This window comes from Dipodomys merriami, unplaced genomic scaffold, assembly GCF_024711535.1.
Source record: "Dipodomys merriami isolate MVZ:Mamm:240054 unplaced genomic scaffold, mDipMer1.0.p SCAF_14, whole genome shotgun sequence".
Taxonomy (NCBI): domain Eukaryota; kingdom Metazoa; phylum Chordata; class Mammalia; order Rodentia; family Heteromyidae; genus Dipodomys; species Dipodomys merriami.
The window spans coordinates 38,532,527-38,554,177 of NW_027202715.1; the positions used below are offsets into that span (position 1 = coordinate 38,532,527).

Sequence of the window (21,651 nt, forward strand, 5' to 3'; positions counted from 1 at the left end):
GCATGCATGAGGCCCTGGGTTCGATTCCTCAGCACCACATAAGCAAAAAGAAAAAAGCCGGAAGTGGCGCTTTGGCTCAAGTGGTAGAGCGCTAGCCTTGAGCTGAAGAGCTGAGGGACAGTGCCCAGGCCCAGAGTTCAGGCCCCACGACCGGACCCAAAAAAAAAAAAAAAAAAAGGAATTCCCATACCCAGTAATGGGAAGGAGAGAATGAGAGAGAAAGAGGGAACAGCTGATACTAAGCAAAAGGAAAGAAATGTACATATCACCCGATTTGGAAGAATTTTATTATTAATGTTTGTAGGGTTTATAAGCTTTGCAGATTAGAATGATGATCATTATCATTGTGAAGGTTAAAATGTGTTTGTGACTTTAGCTAAGTATAACTATGCCACAGTACTGTGAAATTTGTGTACTTAATCTCAATAAAGAAATATTTGGGAAAAAAGAAATATACTCATTATCTGACTTATGTAACTGTAACCCTTCTATATATCACTATCATAATATAAATAAAAAATTAAAGCATGTAAGAAAAAGAATTCCCATACCAACTGCTAGATAGAAATTTTCTATTCAGGAAGTAGATAACTAGCAGAAAGTTTTGAGATGAGCAGAGATGTTCAGAAGTAAAAGTTATACTGGCAACCCATATATGCAGCAGCTTTCCAAAATGGATCACTTAAAGTTGATTATGACAACTACAGTATAGACATATACAAGATATAAGGTGATTTACATATTTTGAATTTTTAAATTCCTAGTGATTTTGATTTTTACTTTATGTTAAAGAATTGAATTCTTTCTAAACCTTTCTTAAACAGTTCATTTTAATGTATGCATATAAGAAAGAAGCAATGTGATTTATATGTCAAAGATTAAGACTTTACAGCCTTGAAAAACGAGGTCTTATCAAATTTATAGCTAAGAATGTCAATAAAGATGATGAAATATGATAGTTATTTATGTATATATGTAAACAAATGTATACATGAGGACACCTGAAAATAGGGAGGGGAAAATTTTGATGTGGCAAAGCATTTTGATCAAATTGAGAGGTAATACTCTGTGTATGAGTGTGTGTGTGTGTGTGTGTGTGTGTGTGTGTGTGTGTGTGTGTGTGTGTGTGTGTTGGGATTAAGTTTGAAGTTGGAGCCTTATGCTTATACTCTCCTACTTGAGCAATAACCCAGCCTTTTTTTCCCTTCAGTTACTTTCAGTAAGGGTCTCTTGCTTTTTGCCCAGGGCTGGCTTTGGACCATGATCTTCTTATGTAAGTCTACCATGTAGCTTAGATTACAGGCATGCCCACCATGCCCAGAGCAGGTCATATTCTTAATACTTGGATTAGAATGATGAGATATTGTTTGGGGAGATAAGGATTTGGGCTCTATTTTGTTTGGATTTTATTGTAGGTATCAGAACATTAAAATAACCATAAAAACTCATAAACCAAACATACTTGAAGGTGATAAAAATAGCTCAGTCCTACTGCTGTTTTGTTATAAATAATATCACAGATACTGCTTCCCATGTTAGAAAGAAATATTTCTTCAATATATAGTGACTTATGATTGTTCAACCCACAGACTGAAGTCTTGTTGGATGAAGGTCTTTCATTTTTCATCCTGAGTGGTGAAGAAAGGTCTGCTCTGAGCCAGTCTTCTGAACAGGTTGGATTTATTCCCCCTCTCCCCTACATCTTTCCTCTCTCAATAAATTCCTCTTTGTTGATAGAATAAAATGAAATGCTTGATTCAGAGAGAAAATTTTTATTATTATACCTTCACTTCAAATTGAGAAACTGTTCATTATGATAATACCTAACATTTGAGTACTTACTGGATGTTTAAAAAAAGTTAAAGATAAAATTTTCGCAGTGAAATGTGTCAGTCAATCCTTATGAAACACCTGTGAGGTGTTCGATGAGGAAACTGATGGAGAAAAGCTGAGCTGCACAAAGCTCGGTTATGTAAGGTGTTAACCTTAGAGCCAGTGATTTCTCCTCTTTTAGTTGTTCCTGTCCTTCTCTCCATGATCTCCATCACTTCTCACAGTTCCCTAATCTTCCATCTTCCATCTCTCCCAGGTCATCTAGACCCTTCTGGTTTCTATCAGTTCTTCCAAGTACCTCTCTCACACTCCTCAGTCTCCTGTTACTCTGTGCTTGCCCTTTTTGGCATTACTCTTCCCTTTCTCCATCTCCTAATGACTTGTCTGTCACACTTGCCTCATTGTTTGCTGCTTTTCCTGTGATGTTCTCCAATTTCTCTATGCCCTCAAATATCCAAGGTTTTCTAAGGTCTTGGCCATCCAGAACCTCCCATTCCTAATGCTTTCACCTGACACCTGGCACCTCTAGAAAATTCCCTAAGATACTTCTTTCATGTCTCTCTAGGTCACCACTTGCCTTCCAGCTTACTTCCCAGTTACTGCCATCTGCTCTAATCCTTTCATTCCATGTTATTTTTGGTGGGGTGCTATCCTAGGGATTGAACCCAGAGCCTTTGTTTACTAGGTAAGTGCTCTACCACTTGCTACTGGGGCTTGACCTAAAGACATCATGCTCATTCTGGTTTCTCCACTTATAAATTGTTCCTCAGCATCCTCATTAGAGAAGAGATGATCTGGCTCAAATTTTGCTCTTCTTGCAGGTTGTCTGCAGTAAAAATCTGATGACACTGTGTGTGTGTGTGTGTGTGTGTGTGTGTGTGTGTGTGCGTGTGTGTACACGCGCACACACATGGGCTTGCCCACACTAGGGTTTGAGCTTGAACCCAGGGTCCTGTGCTATCCCTTACTTGTATTTTTCACTCAAGGCTGGCATTCTACCATTTGAACCATGCCTCTATTTCCAACTTTTTGCTAGCTAATTGAAGATAAATATTGAGGATTTGTTTGTCAGGGCTGGCTCAGAATCTTAACTCCCAGATTTCAGGCTCCTGAGTAATCTAGGATTAAAGACATGAGTCCTTGGAACCCAGCTTTTTTTTTTTTTTTTGAGACATTGCAGTATATAGCCTAGGCTGGCCTTGAATTCTAGATTTTCCTTCCTCAGCCTCTTGCATGCACTGTTATCAAGTGCTTATGCCCATATACATGCACACAATTTTATATAAATGCAGTATAGTAGTAAATCAAATTATTCAGCCAGACCTTAGTGTCATCCTTGAAGTCTCCCTTTTTCTCAAGCTTTGTATCAAATTCATAATAAAAACTGTTGATTCTACCTTTAAAGTATTCATTCCCTGATCAATTTTTTTTTTTTTTTTTTGTCGGTCCTGGGCCTTGAACTCTGGGCCTGTGCGCTGTTCCTCAGCTCTTCAGCTCAAGGCGAGCGCTCTACCACTTGAGCTACAGCGCCACTTCCGGTTTTCTGGTGGTTTATTGGAGATAGGAGTCTCACGGTCTCTCCTGCCCGGGCTGGCTTTGAACCGCGATCCTCAGATCTCAGCCTCCTGAGTAGCTAGGATTACAGGCGTGAGCCACCAGCGCCCGGCTTCTGATCAATTTTTTGCCACCTTCATCCTAGTTTAAACTATTCTTTAAAAAACCATTAAGTGATTCTTACCTGAATCACTGCCAAAGTCTACTTCTGTATTCACTGTTGATTTTTCCATATCATGAAGTAGTCAAAGCAATCCTGTTAAAAATGAATTTACCTTCTTATAGCTTGTTACTTAAAAGCTGAAGTCATGCACAATTCTAATGCCTATATAGTCTGGCCTCTATTACTCCTCTCATTCCATTTCATTTCTTCTGTTTTCCGCCTTTCTCACCTAGTGCCAGCCACACTGGAGTTGTTCCTCGCTTATAGCACACTCTTGCCTTAGAGTCCTTCTATTTTTTTTATCTGTTTAGAGTCCTTCTATTTTTTATCTGCTTAGGAAGTTCTCTTATCCTCATACTCTATCCTTTGCTACCTTTGGTGTCTATTTGAATGATACAAGATACTGTCTGACAATCTTGTTTAAAATAGTAGCTTCCAACCTACCTAGCTCAATATTCTTTGTTCCCTTATCCTATATTATTTTTCTGCATTAGTCTTATCATCTGCTTCCAGAACATATTTGGCATTTGATCAATATTTGATGAATGTTAAAAAGTGTCACATCAAACATGCATGTAATCTTACGTACCAAGTACCTTTCATTTACCTGCATACTAATCATTGAAGACAAGCATGTAGACTTACTTTTCATTTTGATATTTAACAGAGATCAGTAAAAGATAGTTTCTCCAAACACTTTTCACTTGATGATAATTTGCAAAATATTGCTGAAAGTGAAGATGAAGATTTTATTGAAGAAGTGATTTTTACAGATTTACTTGAAGTAAAAGCTGCTGAATATGAAGATAATCAAAAACAAATAGAAAAACAGCAGACCAATATTTTTGTACCAAGTACTTCTCCAGGTAATGTTCTTTTCCAATAAAATGTTAAAATTATTAATGAATCATGTTATAGGATAATAACTTATTTGTATCATGGATAAACTAAAAGTATTAATCTAAAATTACACTAACATATATTTCCTCTATTTTGGAATCTAAATTAATATCTAAGTTTTATTATTAAGTGGCCAGCAAGTATAAACTACCAAAAGGTATGATGCCACGCATTTTAGAAGATGAAGGACTGTATATTCAGAGAAAACCAGAAATACATAAAACAATCTGCAACAAAATGGAAAATCGCCTAGTTAAACTAGAAGAGGCAAGTACACCAGTAAACTAATTAAACCAGCTAATAGTCTATGACATTTATTTTTAGTGAAATGTTCAATTGCTGTGTTTTGTAAATATTTTTGATAGGGAAAATGTTGGTTTGAAGAAAGTGGAGAAATAATGTCATTACCTTCACCTATTAGACAGTCTTGGAATTTCAGACTAAGTGTAAGCAAAGAGTCACTAAATCCAGCCCTAAAGACCATATACAAAAAGGTAACTAAGAATAGTTTATTTGTAATGATGGTTGAAAAATCTTGTAATATCAATTATATCTTACATTTCTGTCATTTTATTTTACTCTCTAAAGATTCTAAGCCTAATAATATAATGACTAAATTGTGATAAAAGATTAAGTTACCTGTAAGATTGTTTTTGAGAAATAATTAATGATGTAGGGAAATCCTCCAAATAAAATGTAAAGTGAAAAGCAGCAGAATATTATCTATGACCCTAATTTTGCAAAAATGAGTAATCCAGGCACAGTGGTTCAGGCTTGTAATCCAAGATACTTAGGAGGTAAATATGACGGATTGCTATTTGAGGCCAGCTGGTCAGAAAAGTTCTCAAGACATCATCTCAAGCAGTGGCTGAATGCAATAGCATGTACCTGTTGTCCCATTAATAAAGGGAATTAAAAATAGGAAGACTGCAGTCCAGGTGAGCCTGGACATAAAGTGAGATCTTTCTTGAAAATAACCAGTACAAAAAGGGACAGGAAGAGTGACTCAGGTGGTAGAATACCTGTCTAGGAAGTGTTAAGGCCTTGAATTCAAACCCCAGTATTGCCCCTCCCAAAAATGAATAAATTAATTTTGTTCAAGTTAAGCGTTGTTATAATCTCTATTACTATAGATTACTCATTATTTTGGAATCAGAATCACAAATAGGTACTTTGTTGTTGTCTACAGCAATAGTTTGCTTGTCTGTGTAGAAATTTTTATTTTTATATTCAAATATATGTGAAGAGGGATTCAATTTAACATGTTTTTGTACAATACATCTTTTTTATTGTACAAATACATGTATTTGTACGATACATCTTGAGAAGAGTGACCCTTTCCCATCATTCTTTCTCATTCCCATCCATCTCTTCCCCTGCCAGTCTCAAGTTTCTGTGCAGCATTTCATTATATGAAAAATAAAATTACTTTTCTTGGATGAGTTTTAAGTATATTCTTTTATTGGCTTTTTCTCACCAATACTTTTATGGATTTTTTTTTGTACTGATGCCAAGGCTTGAACCCAGGGTTTCACATTCTCATCACCTTTTTGCTCAGGGTTGGTGGCCCTCCACCTGATCCATATCTCCATTTGACATTTTGACAGTTAATTGGACATGGAGTCTCACAGACTTTTCTGCCTAGGCTAACTTCAAACAGATCCTCCAGATCTTAGCCTTCTAACTAAGCTAGGATTATAGGTTTGAGCCACTGGTGCCTAGCTTCTGTACATGTGTTTTCACTAATATATGTATATGTATTTTTTGTTGATTAAGTATCTCAGAATAAAAATGTTGATCTTATGCTGATCTGATGTGTTTGGTCTCAGTGTATAATGTCAGCTTCTCAAAAGTAGTTTTGGGAAATTACATGCAAACTATATTCTTTCCAACACTAGGTATTGTCTGTCATTTAAACCATAACCAGATTAGTGTGCGTAAATCCATTAAGGCTTGGATGTTGTTGTCTAGCCTTTAATTCAGTTTCACACACCTCTTTGTGCTTTTGGTATAATACACTTGTCTGGTTCTAGAAGCCTATTAAGTCTCTTTAGTCAACTTCTACTAGTGTAGCAAAGAGAGCTTACTATCTCCCAAGATAATTCATTCTAGTGTTGCGGAGTTCTAAAAATCTGTTTTGGGATCTTGAATTAAAGTCTGCTTCCTGATTACTTATTTGACTTCATTTGGCCATAAAAGAAGCCATAAAATACTTCCATCTCTATGACAGCTTTTTAAATAAATGAAGGCTACAGTCACTTCCCCCTTAATTTTTCTCTCCAATCTAAATACTCATCCTGTTATTGTTGTTATAAAGTCCACCATCTCAATAATTCTGAGCACCACAGTTGTTAGTTACTAAATAAGGCAGAACTAAGAGCAAAGACTTAATGTTACTTCAGAAGAAAGAGAAAGAAAGTAAGCAACATAGTTACCAAACTACTTACCAAAACAGACAACTTGAATTTCTGTAAGTTTATTTATGAGCATATTTTTTTAACTAATAATTGACTAAATCCCTTAGGTGAATTCTAAATTGGATCTTATGTAGAAAACAGATTAAACAAACAAAACTATAGTGACTTTTTCCCTGTCTTCCCAAAACCCAGTGAGGAAGAAAAAAAGGTTCCCAGCTCAAAAAATACCAGGAAGGCAGAGGTTTAGGCATCATGCTGGCAGCCTCCTCCTTGAAGAGCATCAAGTCTGCCACATCAGATCTGGGGTGGGGCAGGGTTGTTTTTTCAGTGTGATAGACAGTGACCAGGATGAAGGCCCTTACTGTATGTGTTTTAATCCATTTGCTTTTGCAAATAACATGGTATCTATCACAGACTGTGCAAAAATGTAAAGAAAAGAGGTTTGGTTTGGCCCTTAGTTCTGGTCCAAGATAGTCATCTGATGATGACAATTTTGCCTGCAGATCCCTAAGATCAAGACCAAAGGCACATTACTTAGAAAGACACATGGAACATGTAAGATACCCAATCAAACTGGCTTTTATAGCAAAACCACTGCCAAGATAACCCATCAATGACATGAATAAAATAATTTATTCATTAGGTAATAGACCTAATCACCTCTCACCTCTACCTCATAATGGTAATCAAATTTCATTGCAAATTTCAGAGGGGACAAATGATATTTAAATCATAGCAGCATTTCACTGCATTCAAGGCTGATCTAGCTAGAGGCCTCAGTGTGCTACTTTTTTAGTGGATGCAGTCATGGCTTCTAACTGATAGCCAGGTATTCATAAATTATGGTGCATACTGTAAGTAACTCATTAACCCTCTAAACTACATCACAGAAATCAATCACATTCATGTTCAAACATATGTGCTTAAAATAGTCGGAAGCCAGGCGCCAGTGGCTCACGTCCGGTAATCCTAGCTACTCAGGAGGCTGAGATCTGAGGATCCCGGTTCAAAACCAGCCCAGGCAGCAAAGTCCATGAGACTCTTATCTCCAATAAACCACTAGAAAACTGGAAGTGGCGCTGTGGATCAAGTGGTAGAGCACTCGCCTTGAGCTGAAGAGCTGAGGGACAGTGCCCAGGCCCAGAGTTCAAGCCCCACGATCAACTAAATTAATTAATTAGATAAATAAATAAATAAATAAAATAAAATAGTCGGAACCATTTTGTGTGTGGTATCTAAGGCCTGCAGACTTCAACCAATGAGGTACCCAAATAGAGAAGCTCATAGAGGGGCATAGTTTCTTATAGTGTAGCATTTGTTCAGAGGGACTCAGTTCCTCAAGGGGATTTCTCTCAGATTCCAATATTTTATAATAAAACATTTATAATAAATAAATTACTTTGAGGGGGCTGGGAAGGTGGCTCAGAGGTAGAGTGCTTGCCTTGCATGCATGAGGCCCTGGGTTTGATTCCTCAGCTGAAATGCTGAGGGACAGTGCATACGCCCAGTGCTCAGGCCCCAAAACTGACAAAAATAAAATAAAATAAATAAATCACTCTTAAATTCTAGCCCACACATGACCATTCCAACATCATGTAACCAAACTCTTTTTTTTTTGCCAGTCTTGGGGCTTAAACTCAGGGCCTGGGCACTATCCCTGAGCTTCTTTTTGCTCAAGGCTAGCACTCTACCATTTGAACCACAGTGCCACTTCCAGCATTTTCTGTTTATGTGGTACTGAGGAATTGAACCCAGGGCTTCATGCATGCTAGGCAAGCACTCTACCACTAAGCCATATTCCCAGCCCAGTTAACCAAACTCTTAATCCAAAAGTTACACTGCTATTTGTTACAATGTTCCTGTAGGAAGTAATTTTGATTTTATAACTTAAGAGTCTAATGTCCACAGTAAACAGTATCTGAGGTTGGTGACAGTAGTAATCTCGTAACATGATTAAGATATGGTTATAAATGCTATAAGACAAATACATTTTATAAAATTAATAGCGATAATTTCAAAGAAGACAAATTATTTCTTGCTTTTAACTCTTGAATTTTTCTATAATTGATATTATTTTTATACAGAATAGTTGACTTGTAATTAAAAAATAGAATCAAATTAACATTGTACCACATTTTTCTTTAAAAGGCCATAAAACCTGACTTAGGAAGCTCCTTTAGAAGCAGAATAGAAGGTCGGGAATTCTATCAATTGGATCTCAATATTGTGGGTTTGCAGTTCAATCATCATCCTCTCTTCAATCAAGAGCAAGTATTATGTGCTAAGCTTCTCCAACTCTATGAATCTTTTCAGGACAGACATCAACAGAATTTATCTCAGCTGCTTTATGAGAAGGTCAGAATGATTTCTGTTACACTTATAAGCTAGGAAAAGCTCTTAGTATAAAGCATGTTATCAAAGAACATTTTCCTTTAGCACATGACATATTTATCCAATTAGAACAAGAATTTGATTGCAGTTTTTCTGAAAAGAAATCATAGGAGCTGACTTGCTGGAAGACAGACATAAACATGTCCTGTGGGATGTTCACCACATACAAATGATTTGTTTACTAACCATTGGTATTGTTGGTCTTATAACTCCAGAAGAGTATTTGAAATTATTGCAACTTAAAACAGTGCTTGTAATGAAGTATTTTGATAAAGAGTATTAGCACTCTTAGGCCAGGTATGGTGGCTCATGCCTCCAATCCTCGCTAGTTGTGAGCTTAGGATCAAAAGGATTACAGTTCCAGAGCAGCCAAGACCAGTAAGAACAACTGTGAGGTTCCATCTTAACACGTGGTACCTGCCTGCCATCTAAGCTATTCCAGAATTATAAATAGAAGGTTCATTGTCCCAGCCATCCCAGGCATAAATGTGTGCTCTAATTTTTAAAAAAAGATAAAAAGTGCTGGGAGCTTGGCTCAAATGGTCAGGCACTTGCTCGGAAGCATGAGGTACTCGGGTTAAAAGCATGACCCAGGGGCTGGGAAGGTGGCTCAGTGGTAGAGCACTTGCCTTGCATGCATGAGGCCCTGGGTTCGATTCCTCAGCACCACATAAGCAAAAAGAAAAAAAAAGCCGGAAGTGGCGCTGTGGCTCAAGTGGTAGAGTGCTCGCCTTGAGCTGAAGAGCTGAGGGACAGCGCCCAGGCCCAGAGTTCAGGCCCCACAACCTTTCCCCCCCACAAAAAAAGCATGACCCACTGGCTCTAGCTTATAATGGCATTTTTTTATGATGGTCAGTGAATTGATGGTTTGATATGTTCAAGAGGGGATATTCTTTGCTTAGACAGACACTGATCCCCTTCGTTCTTCTCCATAGTATTTTTATAAAATATATTTTGTAATACAGAATAATGACAAAAAAAGTATGCATTTGTGCTTCTGCTGTACACATCTAAACCTTTAGTTAAGTTGGAGCAATTATTACAGGTAGCTGAAATATATCAAAGGGCTCTTTTCTTTGTTATAGCTGAAAGCACTCATTGATGCCACCAAATTACCAAATAAAAATTTGGAGATGAGCCAGCTTACCAGAAAATCTTTACAAGATTATTATTGGCAAATAAGGTAAGTTTGGGGGCATTCATGTATTCTTGAAACAGTTATTAACTTCTTTAGACAAAGTAATACATTTGCATAAAATATATAAAAGAAAAAAGAAAATATCTCTACTCTTTAGAAGATTACAAAAGTCTTGCTATACGACCTATACTTGTAAAAACACAGAAGTTCCATGTAAAATTAGTTATACTGTTAATGACCATTAAATCAAACATAGCGATGAAAAACTTTACTAATTGGTTAACCTCGGGTGTTTGTATGTATTTGAGAATTAGTCTGTATTTACAGATTGTAAATGTAATATTAATTCAGTCTATAAGCATAATACTTCATGAATGTGTGGACTTAAGAACATATGTTTTTAAATAACATGACATACAAGGTGAGAAACACTGGGAAGAGCAGGTATCTAAGTATAAAATAAGTGTGAAAAAAATTTAAGGCATATAAATCCTATATGAAGGAATCTCCAAAAGCAGGAAAGCTCACTGGAAGATACCTACTAGATAGGAAGTTTGAATGTACACAAAAGTATAACAATAGTCTGTTCTATATTTAAGAATGATTTGATAGATACAGAAAATTCTTGACTCTCTTCCAGTTGACTTCACCTAGTTCCACAGATGTTTAGCTACTAGAAACAACATTGATTTAAATCATAGCATAATCATATTAAATGTAGGTAATATTCCTTGGGGAAGCTAATATGTACCTCATACAAGGCCTGACACATAAAGAAAACTCAATAAATATTAGTTGAATAAATTAATATTTATAAAATAAGTATTTATCTTAGCTATGTATTATATGCTATATTATATATAGCTATTTTATATCTTACATGAGAATAATGAACACAGAACAAATTTATAGAAAAGATATGCACATGAAATATAACTAAGAATGGCACATATGTCTTTGACCTTACTGTACTTTTATTAGACAAATTCTGTGGTCACCTATTTGATACCTGCAATCACCTGCCCAGAAAAGAAATTTTCTGGTCACTTTGACACTTTTCTATGCTTTTCTTATACTTTAAATTCAACTAATAACTGAATTATTTTTAATTTTCTATTGTGAATTCTGCTCATTTCAGATAGCCAACTAAAATACCTTTCTTTAAACAGAAACCAGAGTAACATTTCTAACTACATAAACCTCATTGATCACCCTCTATTACTTTCAACATAAAATCCAGTGCCTTTAGCATGATCTACATAGCCTGACTCCTGCTTTTTCTCTAGCCTCCTGTTAGAGGGCTCTGTGCTTAGAACTTGAAATAATCTAGTGCTCTAAATGGACTCTGTCATCACCTCTGCATTTGAGTTTTAATGTTTTTTGTTTCTAGAATGTCTTTTCTTTCTGTTAGTTAGCATACAAATTTTGTCATCAATTTCATGTTATTTTTCCATGACATAGAATGTTTGTTTGTCACTAGGTTAGATTAAATTTTTTTTCTTGGGGCTGGGAAGGTGGCTCAGTGGTAGAGCGCTTGCCTTGCATGTATGAGGCCCTGGGTTCGATTCCTCAGCACCACATAAGCAAAAAGAATAAAAGCCGGAAGTGGAACTGTGGCTCAAGTGGTAGAGCGCTAGCCTTGAGCTGAAGAGCTGAAGGACAGCACCCAGGCCCAGAGTTCAGGCCCCACGAATGGACCCCCCCCCAAAAAAAAATTAAATTTTTTCTTCATATATTCACATAGCATTTTATTTCCCTTTTCCTAATACGTATGCATATTTTTTGTTTATATACATGGCACTTCTATTGTTTTCTGCTGTTACATTAGTTACTAGCACCTAACATAATACTTACCACATAATTCACAGCTATTTATTGATTTGAAATGTCATATTTTCTTTTTTTTCTTTTTTTCTTTTCTTTTTTGTCGGCTTGAACTCTGGGCCTGGGCGCTGTCCCTCAGCTCTTCAGCTCAAGGCGAGTGCTCTACCACTTGAGCTACAGCGCCACTTCCGGTTTTCTGGTGGTTTTATTGGAGATAGGAGTCTCACGGTCTCTCCTGCCTGGGCTGGCTTTGAACCGCGATCCTCAGATCTCAGCCTCCTGAGTAGCTAGGATTATAGGCGTGAGCCACCAGCGCCCGGCTGAATTGTCATATTTTCTATAAAATCTTTTCCTATTAATGTCTACCATTCCATTATTTATGACTAACTTTAGATTGAATAGATTTTTATCATAACTCCTATAAAAATTATTTTATTGATTAATTTATATGTCTATAAGCTTCTTAAATCTACAAAATGTTTTCCTTCTTTTTTCTCCTTTTATCCATATAATGCTTGGCATGTACTAATTACAGAATAAAGATTATATAAGGAATGAATGGTGGAAATAGACTTTTTTCCTATCAAGTCTCTCTGTATAGCCCTCTTAATGTAACCAACTAAAATGTCCAATAAAACACATCAGTCAGTTTTACAACCATATTACTGAGATAACAAGAAATTTGCACAAGCCAGGAAAATAGGAGAAGTCTTACCAAATTAGACCAAGGCATCTTTTACACTGAGGATTTTGGTGACCCACTAGTGACTTTTGAACTGTCATTCACATGGCTTAATAGAATGCTGAAATCTCAGGAGGTTCAAAGTAATTGGAAAGTCTGATAAAAGATCACTGTTAAGCTGTTAAGTTATTAAGCCTCAAAAAAAGGAGAATGGAAAGGGATGACCAAAAAACTTGTCTTGTCTATGATCTTGATACTAGCAGAAAGGAGAAAATTATGCTTTAAAAATTGATAATTGAAATTGAAACGTTATTCAAAATCGTGACCTGAAGTTATATTTCTCATATTCTAAAATCTCAGATTTAAATTTAACTTAAAATGGCCCCAGATTGGCAATGGCACCAGATAATTTTTTCATCTCTTATCATTGTTGTAGTAATACAAAACAACTGTATGAATTAGAAAGGGAAAAGGACATTTCTCTACTACATAGTATGTCACAGACCTGGAAACAGATAAAATCCCTTCGACAACAGCAAGGATTTACAAGTACCCCAGTAAAGTTACAGTTTCATAGGTAAGTGACTCTTCTATTTGCCCTCATTGGTCCCTAAGGAACTGCCTATGAATAACTGGGAATTCACACTAACTGGAGAAAAAAACCCTAAAAGATACACTGTCCCATGAAGTCAACAGAGGACTTTTTTTTTTCTCTTTACTTTTCTTTTTATTATTCAAAAGTCAAATGTTTTTTAAATCATCCATCCTCAATTTTGATTTAACAGAGGACTTTTATCTTGAGTACATAAACAATTCTTGCAACTGAATAAGACAACCTACTATAAGGATTTTAACCAACACTTCATTAAAGGAAGTGAGTGGGTGACAAATGAACACGTGAAAAAATGCTGAATATCATGTCAATAGAGAAATGTAAATTAAAAATCACAATGAAATACTAAGCATTTGTTCAAATAGGTAAAATTTTATAAAGGAAGAAAGACATTAGCAAATGTCAAGGATGGTGAATGACAGAATTTTTGACTCATTGTTCGTGGGAATGCAGCTGACATATACTTTGGAAATGATTTAGCATTTTCCTACAAAGTTACACATTGATCCAGCAATCATACTTTGGAGATTCCTCAAAAAAAAAAACTAAATTAAACATAGAACTACCCTATGATCCAGCAATACCATTCTTGGACATTTATCCAAAAGAAGAAGATTCCAAGTCAGAATATAGACACTTACACATCCACATATGTTGCTGCACAGTTCACCATAGCCAAGTTATGGAATCAGCCCAAATGCCCTTCAATGGATCAAGAAAATGTGATCTGTGCGTGTAATATGTATATATGTATATGTATGTATGTATGTGTGTGTGTACAGATGAATGAAATGAGGAAGAGTGGGTAAATGCAGTCATAATACTTAATGTGAATATAAGAACATGGAGCCAGGCAAATTGAGGGGATGAGGAGGGTTGATAGAGATGGAAGAAAATGATGAAAGATATGACACTGATCAAGATGCATTGTACTCACAAACTGACATGTTGAAGCTTCTTTATATAATAAACTACTTAAAGGTAATTAAAAAATAAAAGAATAGAAAATAAATTTAAGCAACTAAAAATGTTTTCAGTATACCAAGGTGGTAAAAACAGGAAAGAATGGAAGAGAAAAGAGAAATTTTCTGGATAATTTTAATATTTAATAAAGTCTAAGAGCCATTGTATTAAAAAATAGTAAGTCAGTTGATGGCCCTGAATCAGAAGAAAACAATATTGAATACTTTACTCCAGGCACTCAACTGAGCCCTTTACATAAAACAACAATAATAACAGCTGGGTATGGTGGTTCGCACCTGTAATCCCAGCTACTCAGGAGACTGAGATCTGAGGATGGAGGTTCAAGGCCAGCCCAGGCAGGAAAGTTCATGAGACTCTCATCTCCAATTAACCACCAGAAAACCAGAAGTGGTGCTATGGCTCAAGTGGTAGAGCACTCTCCTTGAGCTGAAGAGCTCAGGAATAGCACCCAGGCTCACAGTTCAAGCCCCACAATGGACTGAATAAATTACATAAATAATAACAAAACGAATGCATTTAATCTTCACAAAACTTGATTTTCAGCCAGGCACAAGTGGCTCATGCCAGTAATTCTAGCTACTCAGGAGGCTGAGATCTGAGAATCAGGGTTCGAAGCCAGCCCAGGCAGGAAAGTCCATGAGACTCTTATCTCCAATAAACCACTAGAAAACTGGAAGTGCTGCTATGGCTCAAGCGGTAGAGCCCTCACCTTGAGCTGAAAGAGTGCAAGGACAGTGCCCAAGCTGGGAGTTCAAGTCCCATGACCCACAAAAAAAAAAAAAAAAAAAAAGATTTTCAGATGAAAAAACTGAGGAATATGTGCAAATTCTGTAGTGCTATTGATGGGGCAGGGCTGGTTTTCAACACAGGACATTTGGTTTCAAGCCCATACAGGCATTATCCAAACTTGGTTTCTTGTATTTTATTTCAGAAGATTAAAGGTGTATAATTTGTTTTAGTTGCTCTTTTTTGTGTGTGTGTGTGTGTGTGTCGGTTACCGGGCTTGGGCACTGGGCTCTGGGCCTGGGCACTGTCCCTCAGCTCTTCAGCTCAAGGCTAGCACTCTACTTGAGCCGCAGCGCCACTTCCAATTTTCTGAGTGGTTTACTGGAGCTAAGAGTCTCACGGACTTTTCCTGCATGGGCTGGCTTTGAACTGTGATCCCCAGATCTCAGCCTCCTGAGTAGCTAGGATTACAGGCCTGAGCCACCGGTGCTTGGCTTATTTGCCTTTTTATTGTTATACACCATGAGAACTGACTGCAACAAAGAACTTGGAAGCATAAAAGTTTCAATTTCCCTATTGAAAACCACAGTTGAATGCCTAGGCAACAGAATGACTGACATGAAAAACAGTATGAAGAGTTGAGGATAAAACAGAGGAATTAGGGGGGAAAAATCAAAGGCATGGAAAAAACACACATAACAAGGGGAAATCCAAGAATTGGCAGATCCAGCCAAAAGATCCAATTTACATATGGTCAGGATTGATGAGGGAGAAGAATTCAAAACTAAAGACATTAAAAACCTATTCAATTGAAAAACAAAACCAGAAACTTCCCCCATCTTAAGAGAGAAAAATCTTACTCAACTGACAGAGGCATACATAACTCCCAGTAAACAGGATACAAAAAGAAGTAGACACATCATAGTAAAAACACTAGACTTAAAAAACAGGAATTACGCCGGGCGCTGGTGGCTCACGCCTATAATCCTAGCTACTCAGGAGGCTGAGATCTGAGGATCTTGGTTCAAAGCCAGCCTGGGCAGGAGAGACCGTGAGACTCCTACCTCCAATAAACCACCAGAAAACTGGAAGTGGCGCTGTGGCTCAAGTGGTAGAGCGTTCGCTTTGAGCTGAAGAGCTGATGGACAGCACCCAGGCCCAGAGTTCAAGCCCCATGGCCGACAAAAAAAAAAAAAAAAAAAAAGAAAAAGAAAAAACAGGAATTAATTTTTTTTGCAGGGTGTGTGGGGGGAGGGCAGTCCTGGGGCTTGAACTCAGAACCCAGGCACTGTCCCTGAGCTTCTTTTGCTCAAGGATATCATCCTCACTGCTTGAGCCACAGCACCATTTCTGGCTTTTTCTGTTTTTGTGGTACTGAGGAATTGAACCCAGGGCTTCGTGATGCTAGGCAAGTACTCTACCACTAAACCACATTCCCAGCCTCAGGAATTGATTTTAAATGTGGCAAAATCAAAGAAGGAGCTATATTACAATGGAAAGAAGATCAGAATCAGTGCAGAGGTCTCCACACAAACTTATCAATGCAAAGAGAGCCTAGAATGGTATAATTCAAGTCCTGCAGATCAACAATTGACAACTCAAACTGGCAAAGCTATCATTTACAATTGATGGTGAAACTAAAACCTTCTATGACAAACAAAAATTAGGAATTCATGAACACTAAACAGGTATTACAAACAATACTAAAGGGAAGCATACAATCTGAAGAAAACAAAGTCAAGGAAACACATTAAACAAAAATCACTAGAAGACTAGTTTAGTAAGCACAGGAAGAAGAAAGCAAAACTCAGGAAATTAAGAAAATGGCAGGAAGCATGACACATCTCTCCATAATAACCTTAAACATTAACAGACTCAATTCCCCAATCAAAGGACTTAGAGCAGCAGATTGGTTTAAAAAACAAAAAAACAAGGTCCATTCATTTGTTCTCTACAAAAGATCCATCTCACAGTCAAAGATAAAAACAAATTTTGAATGAAGGGATGGAAAAAGATGTTTCATGCAAATGCATCCTTCAAGAGCTGGGAAGGTGGCTCAGTGGTAGAGTGCTTGCCTTGCAAGCCAGAGGCCCTGGGTTCGATTCCTCAGCACCACATAAGCAAAAAGCCGGAAGTGGCGCTGTGGCTCAAGTGGTAGAGCACTAGCCATGAGCTGAAGAGCTGAGGGACAACACCCAGGCCCAGAGTTCAGGCCTCACGACCGGACCCAAAAATAAATAAATAAATAAAATGCATCCTTCAAGAAGTCAGGAATAGCCATATTGGTATCAGATAAAATAGATTTTTCATTAAAATCAGTACAAAGAAACAAGGAAGGTCATTACATATTCATAAAGGGAATGATCCATGAAAAGAAAAGAGAAAATCACAGCGAATAATATTTATGCACCAAACAATGGAGCACCTAAACACATTAAACAAACACTTTTGGACTTACAGAACATAATAGACCCCAACACAATAATAGTGCTCTCACCAAAGGACAGGTCAACCAAACAAAAGATAAGTGAAGAAGTTTCTGGATTAAATGACACTTTAACCCAAATGGACTTAACAGATATCTACAGAGTATTCTACCCAACAATGATCCAATTCATATTCTTCTCAGAAACTCATAGAACAATCTCCAAAATTTATCATATCTTAGTACACACAAAGAACCTAAGCAAATATAAGAAGATTGAGATAATTCCTTGTATCCTATCAGTGGAATCAAACTAGTTCTCAACAACAAAGCATATTACAGAAAACACTCAAACACACGTAGACTGAATAATACACTACTACTGAGTCACAGAAGAAGTTAAGGAAGAAATTAGAAAGTTCTTACAATTCCACAAAAATAAAATACATTGCAACAGAGCCTCTGGGATACAGCAAAAGTAGTACTGACAGGAAAGTTTATAGCTCTAAGTGCACACATAAAGAAAATGGAAACATCTCAAATAAATAACCTCATGATGCAACTAAAACTGCTGGAAAAACAAGAACAAAGAAACCCAAAAGTATTAGATGGAGAGAGAGCAAAGTTTAAGGCAGAAATTAATGAAATGGAGACTAAAAAAAATACATAAAATCAATTTTTAAAAAGCTGTTTTTAAAAAAATATCAATAAAATTGAGAGACCACTAGCAAGACTGATGAAGAAAAGAGATGAGATTCAAATCAATAAAGTCAAAGATGCCACAGGAAACATTAACAACAAATATAAAAAAATCCAAATGATTATAAAGGACTACTTTCAAAAATTATACTCAAAAAAAAAAGAAGGAAAACCTAGCAGAAATGGACAACTTTCTAGAGACTTACAAACTGCCTAAGCTGAACCAAGAAGTTATAAAACCAGTGAAATGGACCAATAACACACAATAACATTGAAGAAGCAATCAGAATTCTTCCAACAAGGAAAGGCTCAGGCCCAGATGGATTCACTGCTGAATTCTATAAGACATTTAAAAAAGCACTAACACCAATTCTCCTCAAGCTCTTCTGTGAAATAGAAACAGAGGGAGCAATTCCAAACTCTTTCAATCAAACCAATATCACATTCATCCCAAAACCAGGTAGGGATCCAACCCAAAAAAAAGAGAACTATGGACCAATTTTTCTGATAAACACAGAGGCAAAGCTCTTCAATAAAATGCTAGTCAACAGCATTCAGAAACAGATTTTTAAAAGCATACATTAGGACCCGATAAGCTTCATCCCACAGATGCAAGGCTGGTTTAACAGGCACAAATCAATAAATGTAATTCACTATATCAACAGAGCCAAAGATTAGAAACACAAGATCTTCTCAATAGATACAGAAAAAGCCTTTGATAAAATACAACATCCATTCATGATAAAAAGCTTTGCAGAAGCTAGGAATAAAAGGAACATCTCTTAAAACACTAAAGACTATATTTGACAGACCAACAGCTAACATCATATTGAATGGAAAAAAACTAAAACCACTTCCCTTAAAATCAGGAAAAAGGCAAGAATGTCCACTCTCTTCACTCCTCTTCAATATAGGTCTGGAATTCCTAGCCAGAGTAATAGGACAACAAAAGGACATAAAAGGGATTGACATAGTGAAAGAAGAAATCAAACTAGGGCTGGGAAGGTGGCTCAGTGGTAGAGCGCTTGCTTTGCATGCCTGAGGCCCTGGGTTGGAATCCTCAGCACCACATAAGCAAAAAGAAAAAAGCTGGAAGTGGCACTGTGGCACAAGTGGTAGAATGCTAGCCTTGAGCTGAAGAGCTGAGGGACAGCGCCCAGGCCCAGAGTTCACGGCCCACGACCAGACCCCAAAAAAAAAAAAGAAGAAATCAAACTATCCCTATTTGCAAGTGACATGATCTTATGCCTAAAGGACCCAAAAAACTCCATTCCTAAGCTTCTAGAGCTGATCAGCCGCTTTGGCAAAGTAGCAGCATACATAATTAACACACAAAAATCAGTAGCCATTCTGTATGCCAACAGTGTACAAGCAGACATGGAAATCATGAAAACAACTCCATTTGCAATAGCCTAAAAAAAAAATAAAAAAACATAGGACTTTACCTAACCAAAGACATAAACAATCTTTATAGTGAAAACTATAAAAATCAAAAAAAAAAAAGAAATCAAAGAGTTCATCTGGAAGTGGAAAGACCTTCCATGTTCATAGATATATAGAATCAATATTGTGAAAATGGCCATACTATCACAAATGTTATACAAATTCAATGCAATCCCCATCAGAATCCCAGTAATGTTCTTTACCAAGATAGAGAAAACAATCAAAAATTCATATGGAATAACAAAAGACCTAGAATAGTCAAAGTAATTTTAGGCAAAAAAAGCAATGTGGAGCCAGGCACCAGTGGCTCACACCTGTAATCCTAGCTACTCAGGAGGCTGAGATCTGAGGATTACAGTTCAAAGCCAGCCCAGGCAGGAAATTCTGTGACACTCTTATCTCTAGTAAACCACTAGAAAACCAGAAGTGGTGTAGTGGCTCAAATGGTATAGTAGAGTACTAGCCTTGAGCTGAAGAGCTGAGGGACAGCACCCAGGCCCAGAATCCAAGTACCATTACCACCACGAACAACAATAGCAAAAAAAGCAATGTGGATGGTATCCAATACCAGACCTCAAACTTTACTACAGAACCATAATAACAAAAACAGCTTGGTATCTACACAAAAACAGACCAGAATATCAATGGAATAGATTAGAAGAACCAGAAATAAAACCATACATTTACAGTTACATATTTGATAAGGGAGCCAAAAACATTCAGTGGGGGACTGGGAAGTTGGCTCAGTGGTAGAGGGCTTGCCTCCCATGCATGAGGCCCTGGGTTTGAGTTCTCAGCACCACATAAGCAGAAAAAAAAAGCCGGAAGTGGTGTCATACCTCAAGTGATAGGGCACTAGCCTTGAGCTGAAGAGCTGAGGAACAGTGCCCAGGCCCAGAGTTCAGTCCCCACGATCGACAAAACAAACAAAACAACAACAACAACAACAACAAAACATACAGTGGAAAAATAATAGCCTCTTCAACAGTTGGTATTGGGAAAACTGGGCATTCATATGCAGAAAACTAAAAGTGGATCCCTGTTTGTTACCATGCACTAATATCAATTCAAGGTGGATTAAAGATCTCAACATCAGATTCAAAATTTTGAAACTACTTCAAGAAACAGTGGGAGAAACATTAGAATTTACAGGTATAGGTAGAAACTTTTTAAATAGAGTCCCAGAGGCACAAAAAATAGGAGACAGACTTGACAAGTGGAATATATCACAATAAAAATTTCTGCACATGGCTGCAAACATGGCCTAGTGGTAGAGTGCTTGCCTAGCATGCAGGAATCTCTGGGTTCAGTTCCTCAGTACCACATAAACAGAAGAAGCTGGAAGTGGCACTGTAGCTCAAGTGGTAGGGTGCTAACCTTAAACAAAAAGAAGTTCAGGGACAGTTCTGAAGCCCCAAGTTCAAGCCCCAGGACTGGCATAAATTAAATAAATAAATAAATAAATAAATAAATGTTTCTGCACAGCTAAAGATATAGTTACTAAATTAGAAAGACAGCCAACAAACTGGGAAAGATCTTTACCAAAAATATATCAAACAGGGCTGGGAAGGTGGCTCAGTGGTAGAGCGCTTGCCTTGCATGCCTGAGGCCCTGGGTTCGATTTCTCAGCACCACATAAGCAAAAAGAAAAAAGCCGGAAGTGGCGCTGTGGCTCAAGTGGTAGAGCACTAGCTTTGAGCTGAAGAGCTGAGGGACAGTGCCCAGGCCCAGAGTTCAGGCCCCACGACCGGACCCCCCAAAAAAATTTAAATATATATATATATATATATATATATATATATATATATATATATATATATATCAAACAATGCTGGGCGCTGGTGGCTCACGCCTGTCAT

At 37.2% G+C, this 21,651-nt stretch overlaps 1 protein-coding gene across 1 annotated transcript in view; it reads left to right on the forward strand.

The window, feature by feature from the left end:
• LOC138825804 (protein CC2D2B-like) overlaps positions 1-21,651 on the forward strand; it is a 100,297-nt gene that overhangs the window by 26,333 nt on the left and 52,313 nt on the right. Inside the window, exons 5-11 of the mRNA XM_070020473.1 lie at positions 1,590-1,673; positions 4,218-4,416; positions 4,581-4,717; positions 4,816-4,944; positions 9,016-9,222; positions 10,344-10,441; positions 13,339-13,479. Of these exons, the coding sequence (XP_069876574.1) occupies positions 1,590-1,673; positions 4,218-4,416; positions 4,581-4,717; positions 4,816-4,944; positions 9,016-9,222; positions 10,344-10,441; positions 13,339-13,479 (995 nt within the window). The remainder of the gene's footprint in view (positions 1-1,589; positions 1,674-4,217; positions 4,417-4,580; positions 4,718-4,815; positions 4,945-9,015; positions 9,223-10,343; positions 10,442-13,338; positions 13,480-21,651) is intronic.